This window comes from Rana temporaria, chromosome 7 (genome assembly GCF_905171775.1).
Source record: "Rana temporaria chromosome 7, aRanTem1.1, whole genome shotgun sequence".
Lineage (NCBI taxonomy): Eukaryota > Metazoa > Chordata > Amphibia > Anura > Ranidae > Rana > Rana temporaria.
The window spans coordinates 123,665,509-123,688,389 of record NC_053495.1 but is presented as its reverse complement, the minus strand read 5'-3'; the positions used below and the strand labels follow the sequence as shown (position 1 = coordinate 123,688,389).

The 22,881-nt window shown below is 41.7% G+C and overlaps 1 protein-coding gene across 5 annotated transcripts in view; it reads right to left on the bottom strand.

Moving 5' to 3' along the window:
- Nucleotides 1-22,881, bottom strand: part of COL11A1 (collagen type XI alpha 1 chain) — a 255,883-nt gene that overhangs the window by 186,272 nt on the left and 46,730 nt on the right. For all 5 annotated transcript variants that reach the window (XM_040359914.1, XM_040359918.1, XM_040359916.1 and 2 more), the window contains exons 3-4: nt 11,937-12,150; nt 9,650-9,812 (exon numbers count right to left, since the gene is read on the bottom strand). In XM_040359914.1, coding sequence (XP_040215848.1) covers nt 9,650-9,812; nt 11,937-12,150 — 377 coding nt within the window. The remainder of the gene's footprint in view (nt 1-9,649; nt 9,813-11,936; nt 12,151-22,881) is intronic.

Below are 22,881 nucleotides of genomic sequence, written 5' to 3'. Positions count from 1 at the left end.
TTTGTTAAACCCACAAGTATTTTTAAAATAGAAAATGCTATCATTTAGAGCACAGGTGCCAAACACAAGGCGGAATCCGGCCCTCCAGGCCTTTTCATGTGGCCCTCGCACCTCTTCTGGTCCTATTATAGACCCTTACTTTCTGCTTTCAAGCAATGCATCCAGCTTCTTCCCAGCAGCAGCATAAGGAAAGGGGGTTCACTGTGATGTAAGGGAGGGTGGGGAACTCAACTTCTCATGGTGGGGTGGCTCTTGACATCTAATGTAAAGGGAAGAGGATGCGCTGGACGTCTAATCTTACAGATACAACCGGCCCTTTTGAGGGCAATCATAATGCTGATCCGGCCCACGATGAAATTGAGTTTCATACCCCTGATTTAGAGGTTGATGAGAGACTTTAGTGGAGTAAATTACTTTGGATAGTAAAATTTTGATTGTTTGTTTTAAATATAAGTCTTTACAATGTACGTCAGACCAAAGAGGGACAACTGAGGAGGAAAGAGGGACAACCGAGGAGGAAAGAGGGACAACCGAGGAGGAAAGAGGGACAACCGAGGAGGAAAGAGGAACAACCGAGGAGGAAAGAGGAACAACCGAGGAGGAAAGAGGGACAACCGAGGAGGAAAGAGGAACAACCGAGGAGGAAAGAGGAACAACCAAGGAGGAAAGAGGGACAACCGAGGAGGAAAGAGGGACAACCGTGGAGGAAAGAGGAACAACCGAGGAGGAAAGAGGAACAACCGAGGAGGAAAGAGGGACAAAGGGATTTGGTTCCAAATGAGTTACAGTTCCTTTAAATAAGAAACAGTTGGGCTTCCATTGTGCAATAGAAGCCATTAAGGTAATTCTGTTTTTTGCTACTGCCAGATGTCTCATGCTTTGTATATATAAACAGGGATTTGAAATATGGACTGGGAGTCATTACAGAATATTATAGTTATTTGCGCGAAATATGAACAGACATGCATACTAAGTGATGACTAGATGACCTATACACCATCCATTTTTTATATAATAAAACATGGAAACTGCAATAGTTGAAAATACCAGGAAACCTACTATGCAGTAAGAAGCTGGTATTCAAATGATTAATATGTTTTTACAAATCTTTTTTATTATTATTTTAACTGGTGACAGCTCTTGTAAATGTTACTGTATTAAAATCATATTTTTTTATCATAAAAGTAGGTTCTGTTAAGGTATACTGGTCCTTTAAGTCAGTTTAATGTTGTTATAAAGGAAAGTCTTCCTAAGATCCCTGAATGCAGACATGTGAAATGTTGCCTTTATCGTGGAATACTTCCAGGATTGTGCCACTGCGAAATATAAGGAGGGAGAATAAACACACAGCCCACATCTTTACACTTGTTTCAAGCCAAGGAGCTGACAGACATCGTTCAGCACTTTCCAAAGACAGAAAACCACTGTGTGGATATTGCCCAAAGCTCCACTTTAAGTTAAATCACTTACAAAAGAGGAAAGATAAACATTTGAACATTTCTTATTGTAAAATCCAAAGTAGACAAAAAACATTTTCAACACAAGCATCTACCATTTAACACATTTCCAGTTCCTTCATATAAAACAGATCAGCAGCTTCGAGCAACAAATTTGTATCACTAAAAAAACAGCGGAACTTTTAAACTTTTTTTTATCGGGGAGCTGTCTTTGCTGGTTTGGTTTTAGGAACTTATCGTAAAAGTCTATGCATAGCCAAATCTTTTTTATCTATTTTTTATCTTTTACGTTTTTCGAGTAGGAGGGAATACAATCTCTATGCTTTTAGCACCAGCTGGATTGATTAGCCTTTTCTGTTTGTTCGAAGTGGAATTCTCTCTAAAGCCCTGTACACACGCTTGGTTTTCTTGGCGGTAAAAAGTCAGCTGAGAAAACCGAGGGGAAAAGCCGAGAACCCACCAGGAAACTGCCATGGAGCTTTGGCCGGGAATCCCGACCATGTGTATGCTCTATCGGCACTGCCTCACAGGCTTTCCCATACGTAAGTAGTAGATCTGGCGTAAAAAAAAAAAAAAACGCCGGGAATCCTGACGGGAGAATAGAGAGCAGGTTCTCTATTTTGCCAACGGGATTCCCAGCTGTTTTCCTGATGGGAAAAATGCAAAGGAAGCATACACATTTCCGGTTTTCCCGGCCAAAAGCTCTCCTGGCAGTTTTCCTGCCGGGAAAACCGGTCGAGGGTACGAGGCTTGATTAGTTGTATCTCCAGTATAGGAAGTAAAGGTAAATCTGCCCAATGACACATAGAAAGCTGAAAAAAATTACAAATATTTTAACTCCTCCCTTTTCTATACAAAGCTATAAAAATGTTTTGCTATATTTACACATTATTGAGCAACTGACCTTCAACAAGCATGCTATCAATGTAGTGTTGGACTGTTGCATATATACAGTACATGCTTGTTCCAAATCAATGACTCACCAAGTTGTTAAAGGATAAGTGATGTTAAAAAGGGGTCACAGGAGTACAGAACAAACTGGACAGACAAACTGGAGGAGCAGAGCAGAGCAGAGATCCGCTGCCTGACAGTCATGGCTCTCTGCTCAGAGCAGGGGGGGAGAACTGAGTGTGTTTGATCGCTCAGTTCTCTGGGTATAGACCTGGAGGAGACAGCTGCAGCCATCTAGGTGAGTATCATTTTTTATTTTTCTGTATTCCTGCACTTCTCTTTTAAGAAAGAAATCCAAATAGTCGCTATGTTCAAAGTAACTATTGAAAGCTTTCATATTCATAAACCTGATAAGTTCCTTTTAAAGGAAACCTCTACTGAGAGAAACATGGATCCTGCAGCATTATCATTGTACGTATGCTAGTTGCCTGGCTGTCAACTGTCAGCCAGAGGTCACATGGTGCTTTTCACTATTACCTTGGTGGATCATTTGACCATAGTAAAAATGAGTTTGGAGCTGAGGATGGAGCTGAGAATGAAGTTACTTCAGCAGAGCAGCAATGTACACATTACTGAGCACCACTAGGTGCACATTTTAGGGTGTTTTAACAAAATTTATAGTAGTGAGATCCCCAGTCGTAGCAGTTTTGCTTTGCAGGGAAACAAAATTCAGCACATCCCTGCTGACAGGACAGAGATCTGCTTTGTTTACATAGGCAGAGCTCTGTCCTGTCTTCCTCCTAACCGATCAGCTGGTTCTGGCGGTCATCAGTTGGCTGGTACCCACTGAACAGCTGGTGCTGTGATGAATCACAGCACAGGCGGCACACAGGCAGCTCACATGTACCTTCCCAGAAGAGCAGATTTACGTATATATACACGTGATTCTGTGCAGCCTGCCTGCACCAGAGCAGTAAAACTACAGTTCACAGTCAGCAACAAGATAAATAGCCTACAAATAGCCTACGAACAAGATGCAAACAATATATGTATTTCCGGTCATGTGATTGGCTTTGTTTTTTGTACTTAGAAGAATAACAGACATTTTAATATGCAGTATTAATAATTAATATTTCATTTTACAGGAAACATGTTCTAAAATGATTCATAGCTTTTTAAACACAGGATTGCAGATCTACTCTGTCAAAAACCCTTTCACTAGAGAACGCTGAACATTTAAAATGTACAGCATAAGAAATGATTAAATCCTTACTTGAGAGGATAACATTTATAAACTACATCCAGTCATAAATATTTACACTGTAACTGTAACTGTAGCTTGAAATGCTCCTAATTTCAAAGAGGCCAAGTTTATAAAATTGTTTCCGCCAAGTGACAGAAGAGCAAAGTCTATTTATTTCTATAAGTAATGAGCATAGGATAGAAAAAAATAAATCTGCTTAGTGCAAAACAATGATGATGCTTGCATACAAAATACAACCAAGCTTAGCGGTGCACATCACTATGATACAAAGTTTCCTTCTGAGAAGACATTCATAAACCCAATAGGACGTAACTAAAACACATGTTCATATTAAATACCATCTGTAATACTGGTCTGGTATCTGTAATATAGGATAGATCAAATTGCAGTCATTGTGTGTGTGGAGCCTAAGTTGGGTACCCTGTATTAGGGAGGAAGTACTCACACACAATGAATATAGCTCTAAAGTCTTTAGAAAACACTTGCACAGTGGTCCACAGTAACAAATAAACTGGTCTTTAGCACTGATATAAAGTAAAACTGTTCAGAGCATGTACAGTTTCCAAACATTTACAATATATGTTAGAGGACAGCTTCTGTTAGTAAGGGTAGTGTCCCTTCTGGGTGTGAATTTAAAAGCGTTCCTCCAGTCTTTGCCAGCTCCTTGTCTCCGCACCACTCACCAGAGTGTGTATAATGAAGAAAGAGTGTTGTCTAAACTATCCCTCTTTGCCAGGAACCTGACCCTGAGCTATTCACTGTCCCTCACAATCAGATTTCTCTTTCTCCTGTTCACTCACCAGAAACGTGCCAAAACGATGAGGGGACCCTTCTTTAGGAAAGGGTGTCTCACGCAAGATGGCTACTGAAGGTCACAAGAGGTTGCAGCATCCAATCAGACAGCTGCTAAGTCTGAGACATTGACAGAATCCATGAGGGGACAATTTACCCTAACAAATTCCATCTCCACTCACTCCATTTTTATATGGAGTTAGCAACCCATTGGTTGTGATCTACCGATTGACTGTGGGCAGGTGGTGGGTAGATTACATTCGAGTCCTTGCCTTGCCAACCCATAAGTGCATCTCCCCCAGAGTAGCAGAGCTGTGCAGGGAAGCAATGAGCACATGCATATTGGCTGCCTGAGCTTTGAGGCTGGGAAGCTGTCAAATCCAATCCTATGTTTAGCTGAGAGAACTGCGAGAAGGGATCAAAGAACCAGAACACGTAGATCAGCTACAGCAGCTTTCCTGCACTGCTCTGCATCAGAAAACCATCTCTTTGCCCTCCTAAGCCCCCCCTGTGCAGTGCCCCCCTGAGCCCCCTGTACCATGCCCTTCTAAGCCCCCCTGTACTGAGCTCCCTATACTGTGCCCCCCTTAACCCACCATATGGTGTCCCTTTCTGAGCCCCCATGCAGTGCCCTCCTGAGACCCCTGTGAAGTGCCCTCCTGAGCCTCCCTGTGTCATGCCATTCTCATCCCCCCTGTACAGTGCCCTGAGCCCCCATGTGGTGTGACCTCCTGAGCCCCCCTGTACTGTGCCCTCCTGAGCCCCCCTGTACCATGCCCTCATAAGACCCCGTGTGGTGTGCCCTCCTGAGTCCCCCGCCTCATGCCCACCTGAACCTTCCTGTACCATGCCCTCCTAAACTCAGTTTAGCTTGCCTTCCTGAGCCCACCTGTACTGTGCCTTCCTCAACTCCTATGTGGTGTGGCCTCCTGAGACCCTCTGTAACATGCCCTTCTGAGCCCCATGTACTATGCCCATTTGACCCCCCTGTCTTTTGCCCTGCTAAACCACTGTCCTGTACTCTGCCCTGCCGATGCCCTGTCCTCTGCACTACTGACACCCTGTCTTCTGTTCTGCTTTTTGGTGTACACTGACATACCTACTACTGACCCCCGGACACTGTCCTACTGTCCTAATTACACTGGCCAGATCTCAGAGTAGACAGCCAGGCTAGCATTGAGGGCAACCAGGGCTGAAACTAGTCAAGTCAGTCAGCCTGTAGTACCAGATGTTCTGCCTCAATGATGGATCACTAACTTTTAAAGTATAACTAAAGGAAAAACGTATTTTTAGTTTTAGATAGTGTGGAGAGAAACAAGAACCCCATGTCCATTTATTACTGTCTTTGCCACCGTTAAGAAGATTTACCCTCTCTATTTTTCTGTTTATCATTATCATTAAAATAAAAAAAATCAACAATTTTGCATGCCTCACAACTTTTTGAGATGGGATCAAGGTATACCTATAAGCAAAAGTATGTAGGCATAGGACACACACGCCTGCCACACCTCCTTAATAGAGAATTATGCCGCGTACACGCGACCGTTATTCATGTCATGATTAAAAACAACGTTTTTCTCGACGTGTTTTGTCGTGATTCCTCTCAAGCTTGCCTTGCATACACACGTTCGCAAAAAAAAAATGCTTGAGCAAAGCGCGGTGACATACAAAGCGTAAGACGGCACTAAAAAGAGGAAGTTCCATTTGAATGGCGCCACCCTTTGGGCTGCTTTTGCTAATTTCCCCATCTCGTAACTTGCTTTTTAACATGCGTGTTTTTTCTCCCTCGTTAAAGCGTACACGCAACTGTTTTTCACAACGTGAAAAAGAACTACGGAAAAAAACGATGAGAAAAAATAGAGCAGGTTCTAAATTTTTCATCGAGAAAAATGCTCTGGAGCATACACATGACCGTTTTCACGACCAACTAAAAAAATTGTCGTGTGTACGCAGGATTATACAAGAAAAAAATGATTGCTTAACACAAGTGCTTTTTTTTACCACTACTATTATTGTATACTGGCTTTTGAAATTTACAAATGCAGCAATTTAGAAATTGCATAGTTTAGGAAAGGGAATTAGAAAGGTTTGGCACTGGGAAACACTTTTTGAAAGATAAAGAGTGCATTTTATATACAACTATATAGATCAGACCAAAATGAGGGACACATGACATATATAACGGCCTATGTGTGCATGGACACATAGGATAACATGATGGAGAGTTTAATGACTGTAGAAAAAAACGTCTACAGCCAAAAACAGCTGCTGTAAAAACATCAAGAAAAGTCCAGCGTGCATGAGGATTGTTGGCTACTTAGCATATCTTAGCTATAGTTTTACAGGCTTTAAATAGTGTTTCCTGAAGAAACAAAAGTCATATCTAATAGGGGTCAGATTTCCAAACACGTCTAATAGGGGTACTAGGGAGTCTATTAAGTCCTAGTTCACACTAATGCAATTTCGGATGCGTTCCAGAACACATGGATTCGCATGACAGTTGAAATAACACCTCTTTCCATGGAGGTTATTTACATATAAGCCGTGCAATTCCGATGTGTTTTGGAAAAGGGTGCTAGTTTAGAGCCTCTGAACCGCATCAACTTGCACTGGTCAACTCACCAGGGTTGCCAACGTTCAGTAAATTTACAGTTTGTAAAATCCGTAATTTTTGCATCCATTATTGACGGGTAGTCTGTATGTCCGTAATGGACATTTATGGACAGATGGTTGGCAACCCTGCAACTTACACTGCAAAATGGATTCAACTCACATCACCTCAGTGTGAACGTAGGCTAAATCATGAAAGAATTGGACAATTTGTTTCCAGGAAGCAGTCCTGTAGCATATACCTACAGAGGACTGATATTTCAGGCCCAGCGAAAACTACATAGCATATTTTACTAAGCTCAAAGACTTTACTTGGGAATAATCAAACAAAAACTCAGTCTGTCAGCACAGAATGTATGGGAAGAATAAACCCGGGAGGTTTTGCTAGCTTTCCCATGCTAAAAAAAGATGAGGGAAAGTGTCAGAGCACGGACCACCAACAAGCATACACACAGGGAGTAGGGGGGGATTACAACTCAGTGGAAGAGCAGGTGTAAACACATGTAAGTGTCAGTTTTCATATATTATCCTTTGATGTGCTGTAGTTACCATTGCCATAAAGTGATTCCATAGACAAAGAATTTGCTTTTTTTTACTGCAGGTTTTTGGAAACTAAGGTACACTACATGAATTAGACTACCTGACATACTGTAAATCAAACATAAATATGAGTTTCTATTTACAGTGGTAGATTGTGCTTATATTGCACTGATTCCCAAGCTGTGCTAATATGTGCTGGGTTAAAACACCATTAAAGATACCTGAGTAATCTTTAAAAGTATAATAAGTCAGTATAATTTTACAAACATTGATCCCCTAACCCCCTTTTGCTAACATTTACTAATATTGGCTCTTCAATAGGTCATTATACAACGTAAGTGAATTCATTGTTGGACTCTTTACTCCATGCCTGGCTGCACAAATCTTAAAATAGTTTTTCCAAGCAGCAAAAAGCAAATGTTTTTTTTTAATGGTACCTGTAGGCTGGTGTCTAGGGCCAGACCACCAAAAAAGTAAAAGGAACCCTGAACTATAAAGAGCCTTGCAACTCTCTGTACCCTCTGCGATTCTCTCAACCCAACAGTTTGTTTGTTTTTTGCTAAATTTAGCCATAAATTCTCAGATGTGGCTAAAAAGGGGAAACAAAATAAAAATAAGTTATTACAATTTGTATATTTCGAGGCTTGGTGTTTCCCCTTCTAACCCTACTGCCCTAGACACTGGCGGATAAGTACCATTATAGTATATAGTATACTGACCTGGTAATTATCCAGATGTGTCTAGGGCAGCAGGATGTCTAAATACAGCTTTGAATAGTCCTCTGTTAAGGTACTTGTATGACTCTTAGCTCTGTATGTTATTTGGCAGAGGTAATGTATAGATAATGTAGATCTGACCAAACCACCAAACCAACATGACCAATTAGCCTTATTAAATGAGAAGTCCAGCTTGAGCTTGTTTGGCTGGCCTTCTCTCATAGATCACAGGAGTGCAATTTGTTTTGCACTCCTGTGCCCGTTTTCAGCAGAGAGCAAACTGAAGGCTGCACTCTGCTGATGTCACGGATATCAGTCCAGGCACCGGGTCATTGCGACAATAAAGTCTGGATCCCATCTCAGCGAGCCACTGAGAGCCTGAGACGGCTGCTCCGCCCCTCCGCAGCTCAGTGCTCCAATGAGTGTGGAGGGAGATGAGTAGAGAGCTGTGACTGACAGTCTACAGCTTTCTGTGCAGGTCAGTCAAGTTCCTCCCACCCCAAACTCGCTCATCGATGTCTGTATGGACCTTGCTTTGTGCACTGGTTCAAATCATTTGGTGGAAGAGGGGATTATGGTGTGGGGTTATTTTTCAGGGGTTGGGCTTGGCCCCTTAGTTCCAGTAAAGGGAACCCCTGAAGGCGTCAACATACCAAGACATTATGGAGAATTTTATACTTGTTGTGGGAACAGTTTAGGGATGGCCTTTTCCTGTTCCAACATGTCTGCACACCAGTGCACAAAGCAAGGTCCATAAAGACATGGATGAGCGAGTTTGGTGTGCAGGAACTTGTCCTATCCTCAACCAGATTAACTCAACCAAAGGTGTTCTGAGGGAAGACTGCGAGCCAGGCCTTCTTGTCCAACATCAGTACCTGACCTCACAACACAAATGCACTTCTGAAAGAATGGTCAAGTATTCCCATAGAAACACTCCTAAACCTTGTGGACAGCCTTCACAGAAGAGGTGAAGCTGTTATAGCTGCAAAGGGTGGGCCAACTGAATACTGAACCCTAGAGACGAAGACTGGGATGTCATTAAAGTTCATGCGCGGTTAAAGGAAGGTGTCCCAATACTTTTGACAACATAGTGTACATATTTTAAAGAGGGACTCTAGGATGGCACTACTCTATACCTTTCCTGTGATTTCTCAAAGTATATTTATGAAAATAACTTTACTAGGACAACAACAGTGCAGCGGCAGCAAACTCAGGTGCAAACCTCACACAACATGAAGCGCTCTTGGTAACATGCAAAGCTGGTAAGATAGCAATACTACTATCAGGATAATTGTATCTCAGTAGCAATAAAAGGTAATGCATAAGGCAAACAGAACATGTTTTAATTTGCTTTTTCAAACGGGTGTTACGTTTCTGACCTGAAACACTTCCTCTTCCAGGATGCGAGTCCCAAATACAGCAATGCCATTGGTATCCACAACAGGACGGTCACTTCTTGGTAAGGGTTTAGAAATCTTTTTCTTGCAGTCCACAATCATTGTGATCGTCTTCTTTTCCACGCTGATTGCAATCCGGTGCCACCTACAAAAGCAAATACAGATCTGTAACTGGCCACATAATGGACAGCACACATGAAGTAGTGGAGTGGTAAAGGTCTGAGAAGATACCTCCCAGCCTTTAACTCCATTTTTGGGCATAGCTGGTTTTACAACATCTAAGTTTAATGTCAGACACACTAAAGGTATTTAGCAGCATCACTTGCTGATAGAAATGAAATAGAAGCCTAAAGCCCCGTACACACGATCCAACCGACTTTTTCCATCGGAAATTCCGACCGTGTGTATGCCCCATCGGAGTAATTCCATCGTAAATTCCGATGAATTCTATCGGAGTTTACATAGAAAACATGTTCTATTTTGCTCCGATGGAATTCCGTCGGAATTTTGATGTGGATTTGGTCGGACAAAGGTCCGATCGTGAGTACAATCATAGGTGACACAAAACCAAGGATTCTGAACCTGGAAGGCAGAGGCGGACTGACAACTCATGGGGCCCCCGGACAATAGGAGATTATGGGGCCCCCGGACAATAGGAGATTATGGGGCCCCCGGGCAATAGGAGATTGTGGGGCCCCCAGGCAATAGATTTTGGGACCACACAGTATGCACACACACATACAGTATACACACAGAATACACACACGCATAGCTCCCAACTGTTCCTGATTTCGAGGGACTGTCCCTGATTTGTAGCAATGTCCCTCTGTCCCTCATTCCTCCAATTTGTCCCTTATTTTGGTCTGATCCATATAGATGTATAAAAAATGCACTTTTTATTTATCAAAAAGTGTTTTCTAGCGCTAAACCTTTCATGTAATGTCTAAACTTCTGCATTTGAAAAATCAAAAATCCAATATGAAGGAATAGTGGTTAAAAAAAAGCACTTGTGGGTTTAACCAATCCTGTTTTTGTGTACAATTGTCCTTTAAGGGGGTGTGGCAAGGGGTGTGTCCTATGCCTGCATACTTTTGCTGATAGATGTCCCTCATTCCCATCGCGAAAAGTTGGGAGGTATGCACACGGTATACACACATACAGTATACATACACAGTATATACACACACAATATACACACACAGAATACACATACACACACTGAAAAGGTACTGGAGAGGCGGAGCAGCTATAATCTTGGGATTTTTAGACCGAAAGAATGTCGGTAAGGGACATTTCAGGGACAGATGTAAAAAAACACAGATTTTGACATACTGTCCCTGGTTTTACTGAGGCTGACAACCTTGATGGGGCCCCCTAGTGACATGGGGCCCTTGGGCAGTGCTAAGTGCCCGAATGGTCAGTCAGCCCCTGCTGGAAGGAGACCCAGGGAAGATGTCTGCTTTGGCAGGGAAACTCAAGAATGTTGCACTGCTGGAGGTGAGTTAAGTATTGAGGAGTTTAGTTCCACTTTAAATTCTAAGTAGGTTTCATATAGATCGTTAGATATACATTTTATGTGGTTGGAAATATTTAAATACAATCTTATATAACTGGAACCCTAGTATTTAAAACAAAATAGATAATAAAATAGAAACCGGCCATGTTGTGACTTCGATATTAAACAGGGCAATAGAAAACTAGAAACCAAAAAATGTAAATTCTATGGTTTTTATTATTGAATAAGTATGTGTTGATATTTCACATATTGTTTACTCTTTGGAATGATATATATATATATATATATATATATATGATAGCCCTACAGTTTTTACTGCTTGTTGATATACATAGCCTGGACCTTAACTTTGGGAAGGTTTGAGTGCATTTTGACCTTTCTATTTAAAGGATCAAAAACATCCAGTAAGCTGCTTTTCAAAAGTTGGTGACATTGGGTGGTGTGTTTTTGCACTTACTATTCAGTAAATCAGGACTTTTCAGCTTTCGACTTATATGGACCTGTTTTTTACATTTTGTATTTTTGCTGATATATAAACATTTTTATTTGGTAATATTGTTTATATCATATTCCCTTCCATGTTATAGCACTTCTATATATAAATCTCTATGCAACGCTATTCTTTCAGAGTGGCAGCTTTACACATATATTTTATTTCTCCTTATGGGTACAGTGTATATTTGACATTTTATAGCTTTACTTTGGTCTACAGGCCTTTCCTTTTAGTCGTCATAGATCAAAGGCATTACTTACTTTCCGTCTGCAACATTGACAGTGCTAAAAATGGGGTAGTCATCTGGTGAAGGTAGTCGATTTTGATCTTCATAAAGGAAAACAGGAGACCTGCCAACCTCTACTCCTATCTGCTGTGTTCCTTCCGAACTGTATATTGACAGGATAAATGACTGCAGGCCTTTCTTGGGCTTTACTGTCAGCAAGATGGAGAAATCCGTTGGAAATACCCCCCCTGTAACAGAACATTTTAACGTTAGCAGACAGCAGTACAAATACGTGTTCTAAAATTTATGGAAAAAAAAATACTTGTTAGACAGTAATATTTTTCTTAAAAGCACAGAAAGAAACATGAAAGAAAGAACAGGCAAGCAAATATATATATATGTATAATGCGTGTGGCTTACCTTTTGCAGAATATCAAAGTGCCCTAAACTAACGGTATACAGCTTACAATGTAAGAGAGCTGTTGGGTTTGACAGTTTGTGTATGAAAAGATAATCTAGTATCAAGCTGCAGACCTAACTGAGAAGCCTTTAAGTGGCATTAAACCCCAAACCAAACATGCAATGTATTGCAGCTCATTAGTGTCTGCATTAGTTTTAGTTTTTAGTTTTTTTCCCTCAGTTTTCACCTGGTGATCTGGCCAGAAATGCACCACCTGTATTAGAACACCTCCACTCTGGATGAAGCAGCACTAGTGACACCTTTGGACAGCAGCATTGTTAATCTGGGGGGAGGAGAGTTTGGTTTTGGGTTTAAAGTGGTCCATTAAAGGGGTCACTAAAGTAAACAAAATGTTTTGCTCAAATGACTGTTTATTGGGTATAGAGACATAAAAGTTAACTGATTTCTTTTAAAAATGATTAAAAATTTAATTTAATCTGTCATATAATGTGCCTCAGTTTCACTTTCGGTTTTAAAGGTACATACATGAAGTTCCGGGTGAGAGGTGAGTCGGGAAGACTCACAGAACAAAAACAAACAAATCCAGGGCAGTGTTTTGTTTTTAAAATGAATCTGATTGGTTCTGAGGAGTTTTAGACACACAGTATTGACAGCTTAGACCACCGTGAGAAAGCTCCCAGTATGATGGTTATAAGGAAACAGGCAACCAGGAAGTGTGGAGATCACAGCAGAATTACAGCTACTTCAAAGCAAAAACGAACAATGAGGACATGAAACCAGTACTGCAGTAAGGTAAAGGAAGCTATTTAGCTAAAAAAAAAATCCTTTAGTGACCCTTTAAGGTGAGAAACCTTCTGTGCAGATTACTCCCCAGCCCACTCCAATACTTATCTGAGCCCGATCTTAATCTAGCCCTAAAAACAGCGTATGTCTCTGCCTCTCTCTTCTCAATAGGCAGCTTGATACCTGCATGAGCTATTGGCTCTTGCTGCTGTCAATCAAATCCAGTAACGAGGAAGAGGGGCATGGCCAAGAAGCGCTGGCTGTGTCTACAGACGCAGGCAGCAAGGTTTAGAATGGAGTTTGCATGAGTTCCCTCATAAGAAGTGACTTCCTATTGGGAAATTGCAGAAGAGGTGGAGCAAGGAATGCAGGCGGGGACCCCAGAAGAGGAGGACTGGGACTGCTCTGTGCAAAATCATTACACAAAGCAGGTAAGTATATCATGTTTATTATATAAAAAAAACATGAAGGTTTACAATCACTTTACACCGGTGTAATAAAAGCTCTTCTACCCCTCATAGCATACCAGACTGTCCCAGAACTAACATGTGGCCTTTGCATCAGAGAGGGGCAATCGACCTGAGGCTTCTCTGTAAACTATCAAGCATTGTGACAGATTGGGGAGAATTAATAAAGGCTTTGCAACACAATTCTGACAATATGACTGTATATGGAACTCATTTACTAAATTCATAAAAGGTGTAAAACAAATGTTCGTTGGCTAATGTTTTTAGTTCCCATACCACTTACAGTCCAATACTATTGTAAGGCTCAAGACTAGACTATGCAGAGGACATCTTAAATCTTTCATTGAAAAGGCATTAGGGTTTAGCATACCATTAGGGCAAAGATCAGCTCACGAATACACTCAAAGAATCAAGCCTTCTGGCAAAACACTGAGTTACCAGATTGCCAGTACAGGGCAGCTAGAAAATTAGGTTAAACTCTAGTTTAAAACATAATATCAAGCATATTTAACCAGCAAATGTGTTCTGTCTGGAGTTTATTATACATTATGTTTCAACAGCCCCCCAAGTCAACATTTTTAGAGTGTGGATCTAATCTACAAGAAGGCTTGAGGCCATACAGCTGACTTGCGTTGGGGCTGATTCAGTTAAAAAGGACACACGGCTCCCAGTTAGTGTTGGTGAGCAGTATAACACACTCACACATAACATACATGCTGTAAATATATAGGGGCAGATTCACGTAGAGCCGCGTAAAATTGAAAGCTTCATACAGCAATATAAATCTATCAGAGATTCTAACCTTCTCTATCCAAAGATATGCTTTAAAGAAAAGCTCCAGGAAAAAAAACATAAAGCATGATTGTTCACATTTGTATTCCTTTAAATAAAACATGTCATGAGAGTGTAGCGCCTGGTTACTTTAAAGTACCGTAGCTATTTAAATTTAGAAGGGGATCAGAGTATAGTTTAGACTCTGATCCAAATTGTTATGTTCAAAACAGGGTCTTTGTATCAGCTTGGCTGTGCTGTGGGCTCATTCTGTTGTGCTGGGGTGTTCTTCCCACCCCAGTGCATTAGATGACAGCAGTGGAGTCAAGGTTTGGTTGCTCTTCCTCAGCGGCCAATCAGGAGGGTTGAGCCTCGCTGTGCATGCTGGGGGAGGGTATTTATGGGGCAGACGCCATTGGTTCTGGTTCTTCTTCGTCCAGTGTGGCACCCACCTTTAGGGTGACCACATCACGGCGCCCCGGCGTTATGGCCTACCTGGCCGAGGCGTGCGTGCCACGTGGTGTTCCTGGCTTCGGGACCATGTTGGTCCGGAGCATTTGAGCAGCGACAGGGACCCAGTGATCGACTGGGTTCCCACCTCTGAGGATCCCAAGCAGTATAGCTGTTCAGTGGGGAGCCCGTCTGAGGAGCGCCAATGAGAGGCTGGCGGTCCAAAAAGATTTCGACAAACCACCAGAGATCAAGGTAGCTGGACACTGAAGGATTGATCACCTGTCAGTCGGTACCTGGGCGACGTTAAGAAGGAGATCCAGGCGTAATTCACCTAAGGAGGATTGCCTCCATAACTGCAATCAGAGAGGGCCTGTGGCAGAGGTGTCTCTGCCACAGGCATTCTAAGAAGGGTCTGTGGCAGAGACTTTTCCTCAAGGGTTCGAGCGATACTCCGGCTGCTAGGTCAGTCAGAGTGGCCTGTCCAGGTACGCTATACCCACTCAAGCAGGAGTGGTACAGAGAAGTGTTACACTTCGGAGCAGGACTGTTTACCTATTGCTACGCCTGAATTTGCTATTCTCCTTCCTTCTTTCAACTCTACTTTCCTCACCACAAGTTATTTGTTTTTACCCGGCTGGGTAATAAAGAGCACAGCAAAGAGCACCTGTTGCGGACATTGCTTTACTTCTGCTATATGCTCTATTCACCCCTAGGAATTCGGAAGAGCCACGAGGTAAATGTGCCACCCAAAACAAACCAGCAGCTCCTCCGGGGGTAGTTCTACAAGAGAAATACATAGTTTGCCACTGCTAAACACCTCCTTAAATACTTGTATGCAGGTGCCTACATTGGGTAATGCTTGACCATATTCTACCTCATATGTTGATTTTTCTACTGCCTTTTATGAATTAATTGTGTATTGTGCTAATAGGCTAGCTGGAATTCAGGAAGGGGTTAATGTGCCGGCTCCCAGGGGTTCATGGCTCTGTCACCTTGTGATGGACTATGAATACAGCTGAAAGCAACCTAGCTGGGTCCTTGGATGGAGAATTATATGAAGGACTGCTGCCACATGTAACTCTGCTCTAACCTTTGGAGTAATGCATATGGCTGTCAGAGTCTTGTTATGCCCCATGGGACCTGTAGCTCTGCAACAGCTGGAGGTTTCACTAATTGCATATCCCTGAACTAGAGGATGTATGGAGGAAATCTGTGAAAGACTGTTTTACATTAAGTAAAACATTCTACAGTTTCCACTGTGCCTGGTCTGAAGTTCTTAGAAATGGGTGCGTGCATGGCAAAACAAAGAACAGGGTTTGGAAGGGGGATGAAGAGAAGTCAGTATGAATGCATTACAAAGGTCTAACCTGCAGTGTAAGGAGAAGTGGCTGAAATGTTGTTGCTAGGGGCAGCTGGAGTAATGCTGAGTGCTTAAACTGCAATCTGGATCCCATAGCTGACATTTTTTGGTCTCAGAATACTGTTTTAGTTTATTTCCAGAGTGCCCCAAAAGCTCCAAAATCAGGGATACTCTGTTATATAAATCTCTATATGGCATGAAAGTCTGAGATCTGGGCCACCCCTCTACACCTCCCTATAACCCATAAACAGGATTGATTGTATCACTGGTCAGCACAGTGGTTTAGGAGTTAACACTTTTGCCTTGCAGCACTGGATCCTGGGTATAAATCCTGGTCTGGACACCATCTGCATTGCGTTAGCATGTTTTCTCTGTGCTTGCATAGGTTTCCTCAAATTCCAAAGACATGCTGGTGGAATAGATATCATGTGTGTGAGTATATGTTTAATAAGGACCTTAGATTGTAAGCTCCTTGAGGGCAGGGACTAATGTAAATGTACAGTATGTAAAGTGCTGTGATAAATTGCTGGTGCTATATATAATAAGGTACCACAGTTTTCGAGGCTTCTGGGAAGATCTGTAAATAAACTGAAATAGAGTTCTGGTCCCTAGAGGTACCTGCTATGCTTGGGGGAGTCACTAGACACAGTTAAATATCTTTACCCTGGTCACAGGCCAAATAGAATAGCAACATTCAAAACTGGAACTGTGACTGCTGTGTATCTGTGAATTGCTTGTTTGTCATGTTGATGGTATTTTGCGTATGCTATATTTATTGAGAAAATTAAGCACAATTTGTAGTGTCCTCATTTCATCATTTAGTAGGTAAATAAGCTAGCCTCCGTACAAATAGACAACTCATTTTCAATAAGGTTAGTAAATTAAAAAACACGCAGGGTGAACTTTAATAACTGAAAAGTCAAAAACAATTAGGTAAAATATGCAAATGCAGGAAATTGTCTGACGGAATGGCAAATGTCACATAAACAAACGTGTGTGGTCTGGAAAATGACAGGGCTTGTTGCTTTGGTATTTGTTTCTTATATTATACTGTATATCCCAGAGAATCTGGTATATCTCAAATACTAAAATGTTAAAATATATTGCCATATTCTTATACCAGTCACCTATTCTTTGCATATTCAGTTATTACAAGTTGTTAGTTATCTGGAGATGGGCAAAAATATGCAAAAGATTTACCGTATATAAACCGACTTTTTCAGCACATCTTTTATGCTGAAAAAGCCCCCCTCAGCTTATACTTGAGTGACGGTTTGTCATGCAGACTTAACTGCCATCCACTGTAAAAAAGCCCTGCCTCCTCCTTGTCCATGATAGACGGAACACAGATACAATGCTGGGAAACTGAATCAGTGTTCTATCTATCACTGATAAGGAGGAGGCAGGGCTTTGTTACAGTGGACAGCCACCGAACAAGACTGCATGACACAGCGGGAGACCGTAATCAAAGGTATATGTGGCTGCAAATGGGCACAGTGAGGCTGCAGATGGGCTTAGTGAGGCTAAAAATGGGCACAGTGAGGCTGAAGATGGGCACAGATAGGCTGCAGATGGGCACTGATGGTACAGGTGGGCACAGTGAGGCTGCAGATGGGCACAGTGAAGCTGCAAATGGGCACAGGGAGGCCTCAAATGGGCACAGTGAGGCTGCAGATGGGCACAGTTAGGCTGCAGATGGGCACAGTGAGGTTGCAGATGGGTATTGGTTATCAGTAGCTGCTGCATTTCCCACCCTAGGCTTATATTTGAGTCAATAAGTTTTCTTTTTTTTTTGTTGTAAAATTAGGTGCCTCGATTTATATTTGGGTCAGCTTATACTCGAGTAGATACATTTAACTTAATGACAAATTCAACCACAAAGTGTAGAACTATGGCCACAATGCCGTTGCCACATGCAAAATAATTATATATAAAGTATAGGGGAATGCTATGAGATACAGTAGCTGTGTGATAAAGTTAAGCATGTGATTGGCACCCATGTTCTAGGAAACTGCAGTGAAGATACAGGGAGGTTCTGCAGTGCTGATAATCACCTATATAAAATAAATTGAACCCGATACCAGCGCACTACCACAATTACCATATAGCAAGTACCTCATAGTGCCTGCATGTCAACTCACCCTAGTTATGCAGTGGTTGGGGTGCCCTAAATTGGGTCTAGGACTCAATCCCTCACTCTTGTTGTCTAGACCAAACTTACTGCCCAAACTGTGATGTCTCATCACAGGTGTATAAAGTGTGTGTATGCAGAAGGGGGGTTTGTGGGCCAGGGTAATGACCAGGAAGACTAGTCAAAATTTGCCCTTGTGTTGAATACTGATCAACAATGGATGTTAATATTGACATAAGCATAAGTAAATGAATTAATGAAAAAAAAATACCTTTAAAGCATTAGCTTCTACTGTAGCTGTAGTTTTCGGAAAACATGGTCTTTTGAATATGTTCCCCATCTACCCGTTCCGCTTACAGCAGGCAAACCCTGGTCATGTTGGGGCTTGTACTGACATAAGGAACTAAAATTGCCCAAGCATGGATAGAGCAAGCCATTTTGGATACAATGGCACAATCTGGAACATGATTTCCAAATCTATGTGATAGCTTAATCTGACAGGGCATATATATAAAAAAAATGGCTTAAAGGCATCAGTGTAGATATATTATATATACCTTAACTTAACTTAAAGTATAGGAAGGTGACAAAAAGCAAACACTTAATTTTGTCTATAAAGTAATTTGGTTCAATGCACTTTTTTAGTGCTGGGCACAATGGAGAGGGCAGGTATATATGGGACCTAGTATAATTTACATGAATTGTAGGTGCAACAAGAAAGCTTAACGCAATCCCAAAATGTGTTCCAAAGCAGTCACTGAAAATGACTGGAAAAATAAAATCTAGGTGTAAAGTTGTCAACAACAATTTATTTTTACAGTTATACTACGTATAAGCACTCTCTAGGCCTCCTTGATTTGGCTCACCTGTGGATTTTTTTTTTAAGAGTTTTGAATTCTTTAATTGCTCTTATTTTTATAGCTTCTGCTCTCATCTCTAGTATTCATTTTATTTTTATTTTTTCATTTTACACAGCTTTCCAACCATACACAGTATAACTTGAGCACAGCTGTACTTTATAGTTGCTGGGCAAGAACAAGATGAACCATGTTTGTTCTCACCTTTATGTGATTAAACAAGTCACTGCCTTCAGCAACTTTTGACTGGAGACAATTTTAACTGCATTTTTTCCATTGTAATTTGTTTTAGTGTCCATCATCATTGAACGGACATATCTCAGATTTCTAAGTCAAGAATATAACTTGTTCTGGCCAGTTGCACATACTTGAGTTGGTTTCCTATCTAACAATCTAGAAGACATAGTAATAACTAAATAAGGTATGAAAAGTGAGCGTCAAACTGGCTATTTTGCCTAATGGCCTAATCTCTGGGTTGCTCCTCTGCTTATTGTTATTAAAGGGGTTGTAAAGGTAAAAAAATGTTTCCCTAAATAGCTTCCTTTACCTTAGTGCAGTCCTCCTTCACTTACCTTATCCTTCGATTTTGCTTTTAAGTGTCCTTATTACTTCTGAGAAACCCTCACTTCCTGTTCTTCTGTCTGTAACTCACCACAGTAATGCAAGGCTTTCTCCCTGGTGTGGAGAAAGCCTCTTTGCAGATAGAGAAAGGAGCTGTGTGTTAGTGGATGTCCTGACACTCCTGCTTGCCCCCTCCCCCCTCAAGAGGCTTTCTCCACACCAGGGAGAAAGCCTTGCATTACTGTGTGTAGTTACAGACAGAAGAACAGGAAGTGAGGATTTCTCAGAAGAAAGTAGGACATTTAAAAGCAAAATCGAAGGGTGAGGTAAGTGAAGGAGGACTGCACTAAGGTAAAGGAAGCTATTTAGGGGGGGGGGGGGATTACCTTTACAACCCCTTTAATTCAGTATTGAGAAGATAGGATTGTAGATGGTGTTATATAATTACTGAATTTGCAATCCATCCCTCGTGTCTGCAAAGTAAAATTTTTGAATGTCTCCAGTTTGGCTGTATGTCTATAGATCACATATGAGAAGGGTCTTCCAAAACCTAGTCATTTGGAGATTAGAGCTACAATATACAGTACAACAATGTAAATTGTTGGTGTTTTATAACTACTGTGTGATAATTGAAAGCTTGACAATGGTGTAGTTATGAAGTTCTTTTTGTAAGAAAATCTAAAGGTGATCAAAAAAAAATGATATTGAGAATTATGTACACCACCAATGGCAATGTGTACCTCAATGGGTATATTTAGCACCTTCTCAAAGTACATTTAATTAACAGGGTTTTCGAAAATAATATTTTTTTTATAAAATAGATCTTACTTGGCATAGGTAATTACTGAATATAACTCAAAAGATATCGTATGAAAGAAATTTAAAAAACGATTGGGGTTACTGTTATTAGATGATTCCACATTAAGGGCTACCTCAGATTTAGGTGAGCCACCACAAAAGTTTCCAGTGATAACTACTTAAATAAAGTTTGGATACTAACTTAATAGAACAATTAATGATTAGTAGTATTTGGTTTAATTAGCAGTAGTGGGTAGCCTAAATAGCATATGCAAAATCAAATTTGTGACTAAAAATAACTATTGTTTTTGGTGTCGGGGCAGTCAGTGGCGTAGCCTGGGGGGTGCAGGGGGCCGTTCTCCCGGGCGCTATATTTAGGGGGGGCGCAATTTCAAGTCAGTGTGTGTCACACTGGCTGCGTCCTCCTAAATTTCATTTCCTGTGTCCCCAGCCGCCCGAAGCTCCGGCCGCCATCTTTCAATGTCTGGCGCCCTGTGATTGGGCCATGGGGGTCATGTGCAGAGTGGGGCTGGCCTGTCCGTGATCCTCAACTCCCTCTCCATACGCCCAATCACAGTGCGCCGGACACTGAACAAACATGGCGGCCATCTCCTCCTATCCTCAGGACCCCGATGTCATGATGCAGGACAAGCAGCAGGTGAGATGGAACACAGACTGGGGAGAGAGGCAGAGTGGCAGAGAGATACACAGAGCGGCAGAAAGAGACAGAGCGGCACACAGAGAGAGACAGAGCGGCACAGAACGGCACACAGAGAGAGACAGAGCAGCACACAGAGAGAGACAGAGCGGCACACAGATTGAGACAGAGCGGCACACAGATTGAGACAGAGCGGCACACATAGAGAGACAGAGCGACAAAGAGAGACACAGAAAGAGAGTGACAGAGTGGCATTGAGAGAGACACAGAGAGAGAGACACAGAGAGAGAGAGACATGGAGAGAGAGAGAGACACGGAGAGAGAGACTGAGAGAGAGAGAGACGGAGAGAGAGAGAGACACGGAGAGAGAGACAGAGAGAGAGACACGGAGAGAGAGAGACACTGAGAGAGAGAGACACGGAGAGAGAGAGAGACACGGAGAGAGAGAGAGAGACACGGAGAGAGAGAGAGACACTGAGAGAGAGAGACACAGAGGGAGAGAGACACAGTGAGAGAGAGACACGGAGAGAGAGAGACATGGAGAGAGAGAGACACGGAGAGAAAGAGACACAAAGTCGTACAGGAACCTTTTTCTAAGTCGGAGCGACTTGAGCCACTCCTATTAGAACAGTTCCATAGTACAGAACGGAGCGCGAATTATCAGGCGGCTAAGTCTCCTGACAAGTTGCCCCTGTGTGAACCGGCTCTTATCTCCCTATTTAATCTCAGTTTGGAGGTCCTGTCTATTGCTCGAATTATTGATAGTAGTAGGGGAGTAAGTGAAGAAAATTGTTATATTGCAAGTTATGCTTTATGTGTTTCTTAGTAGTAGCTGTTTTTGATTCTTTACAGTTCTGCATGTGCAGGCCCAGGATACTGTTTAACTCTTTCTCCACCACCATCCTAACTGCCGGAGGCAACCTGGTCTTTTAAAGCCAGATTGGTTAATTGAATACCTCTGTGGAATTCAAATACTTTTTCAGACTTTCAAGTCTTGGCTTGTAAGTGGATGCATAGAGAAGACACTTGTAATGCCTTGTTTATTTATAAAAAAATAAATAAAATAAAATAAAAAATCACAGCCAGTAACATATTTATAACAGGCACAGAAATCTGGGAAGCCCTTCTCATCCCTGGATTCCAGCTGCAGAAGCCCCTAAGAAAACAGATGCGTTCTGCTTAACAGATGTGCACTAGCATGTCTCACTCTACTGAGGGAAGACATAATTGTTTCACTACTGCTAACCAGAAACTTAACAAGATATCCATAAAATACAAATGTGTTTAAAAGTGGCAAAACTGATGTTATCAGCAGGGACAGCTTTTAATTAAATTTCTCTCATACAGTCCCCAAGCTGAACACTGAAAATCTAATAGATTCTCCCATCCATGCTAAACAGAGTGGATAGAGGAATCTTCCCGACAGCTATTTTATGTGCTAACAGTTATCAGAATACCTGAACAATGACTATACCTAATTGGATGTAGTCACCGTTCAGCAAAGAAATATCCACTTGGTTACTTATACAAAATCCAAATAAAAAATGAAATTCTGTCAAGTTGGGTGGTGTTGACAGGGCCACCCATGGCTTGAATTTAGCTAAATTGGACAAAATGTGAGCCATTTATGGCAGCCTGTAGGCATATTTGTACTGTAAAGTTATACAGACAGCCATAAGATTCCTACCTCAGCCGCTGTACTGTAGACCTGCTATTTTT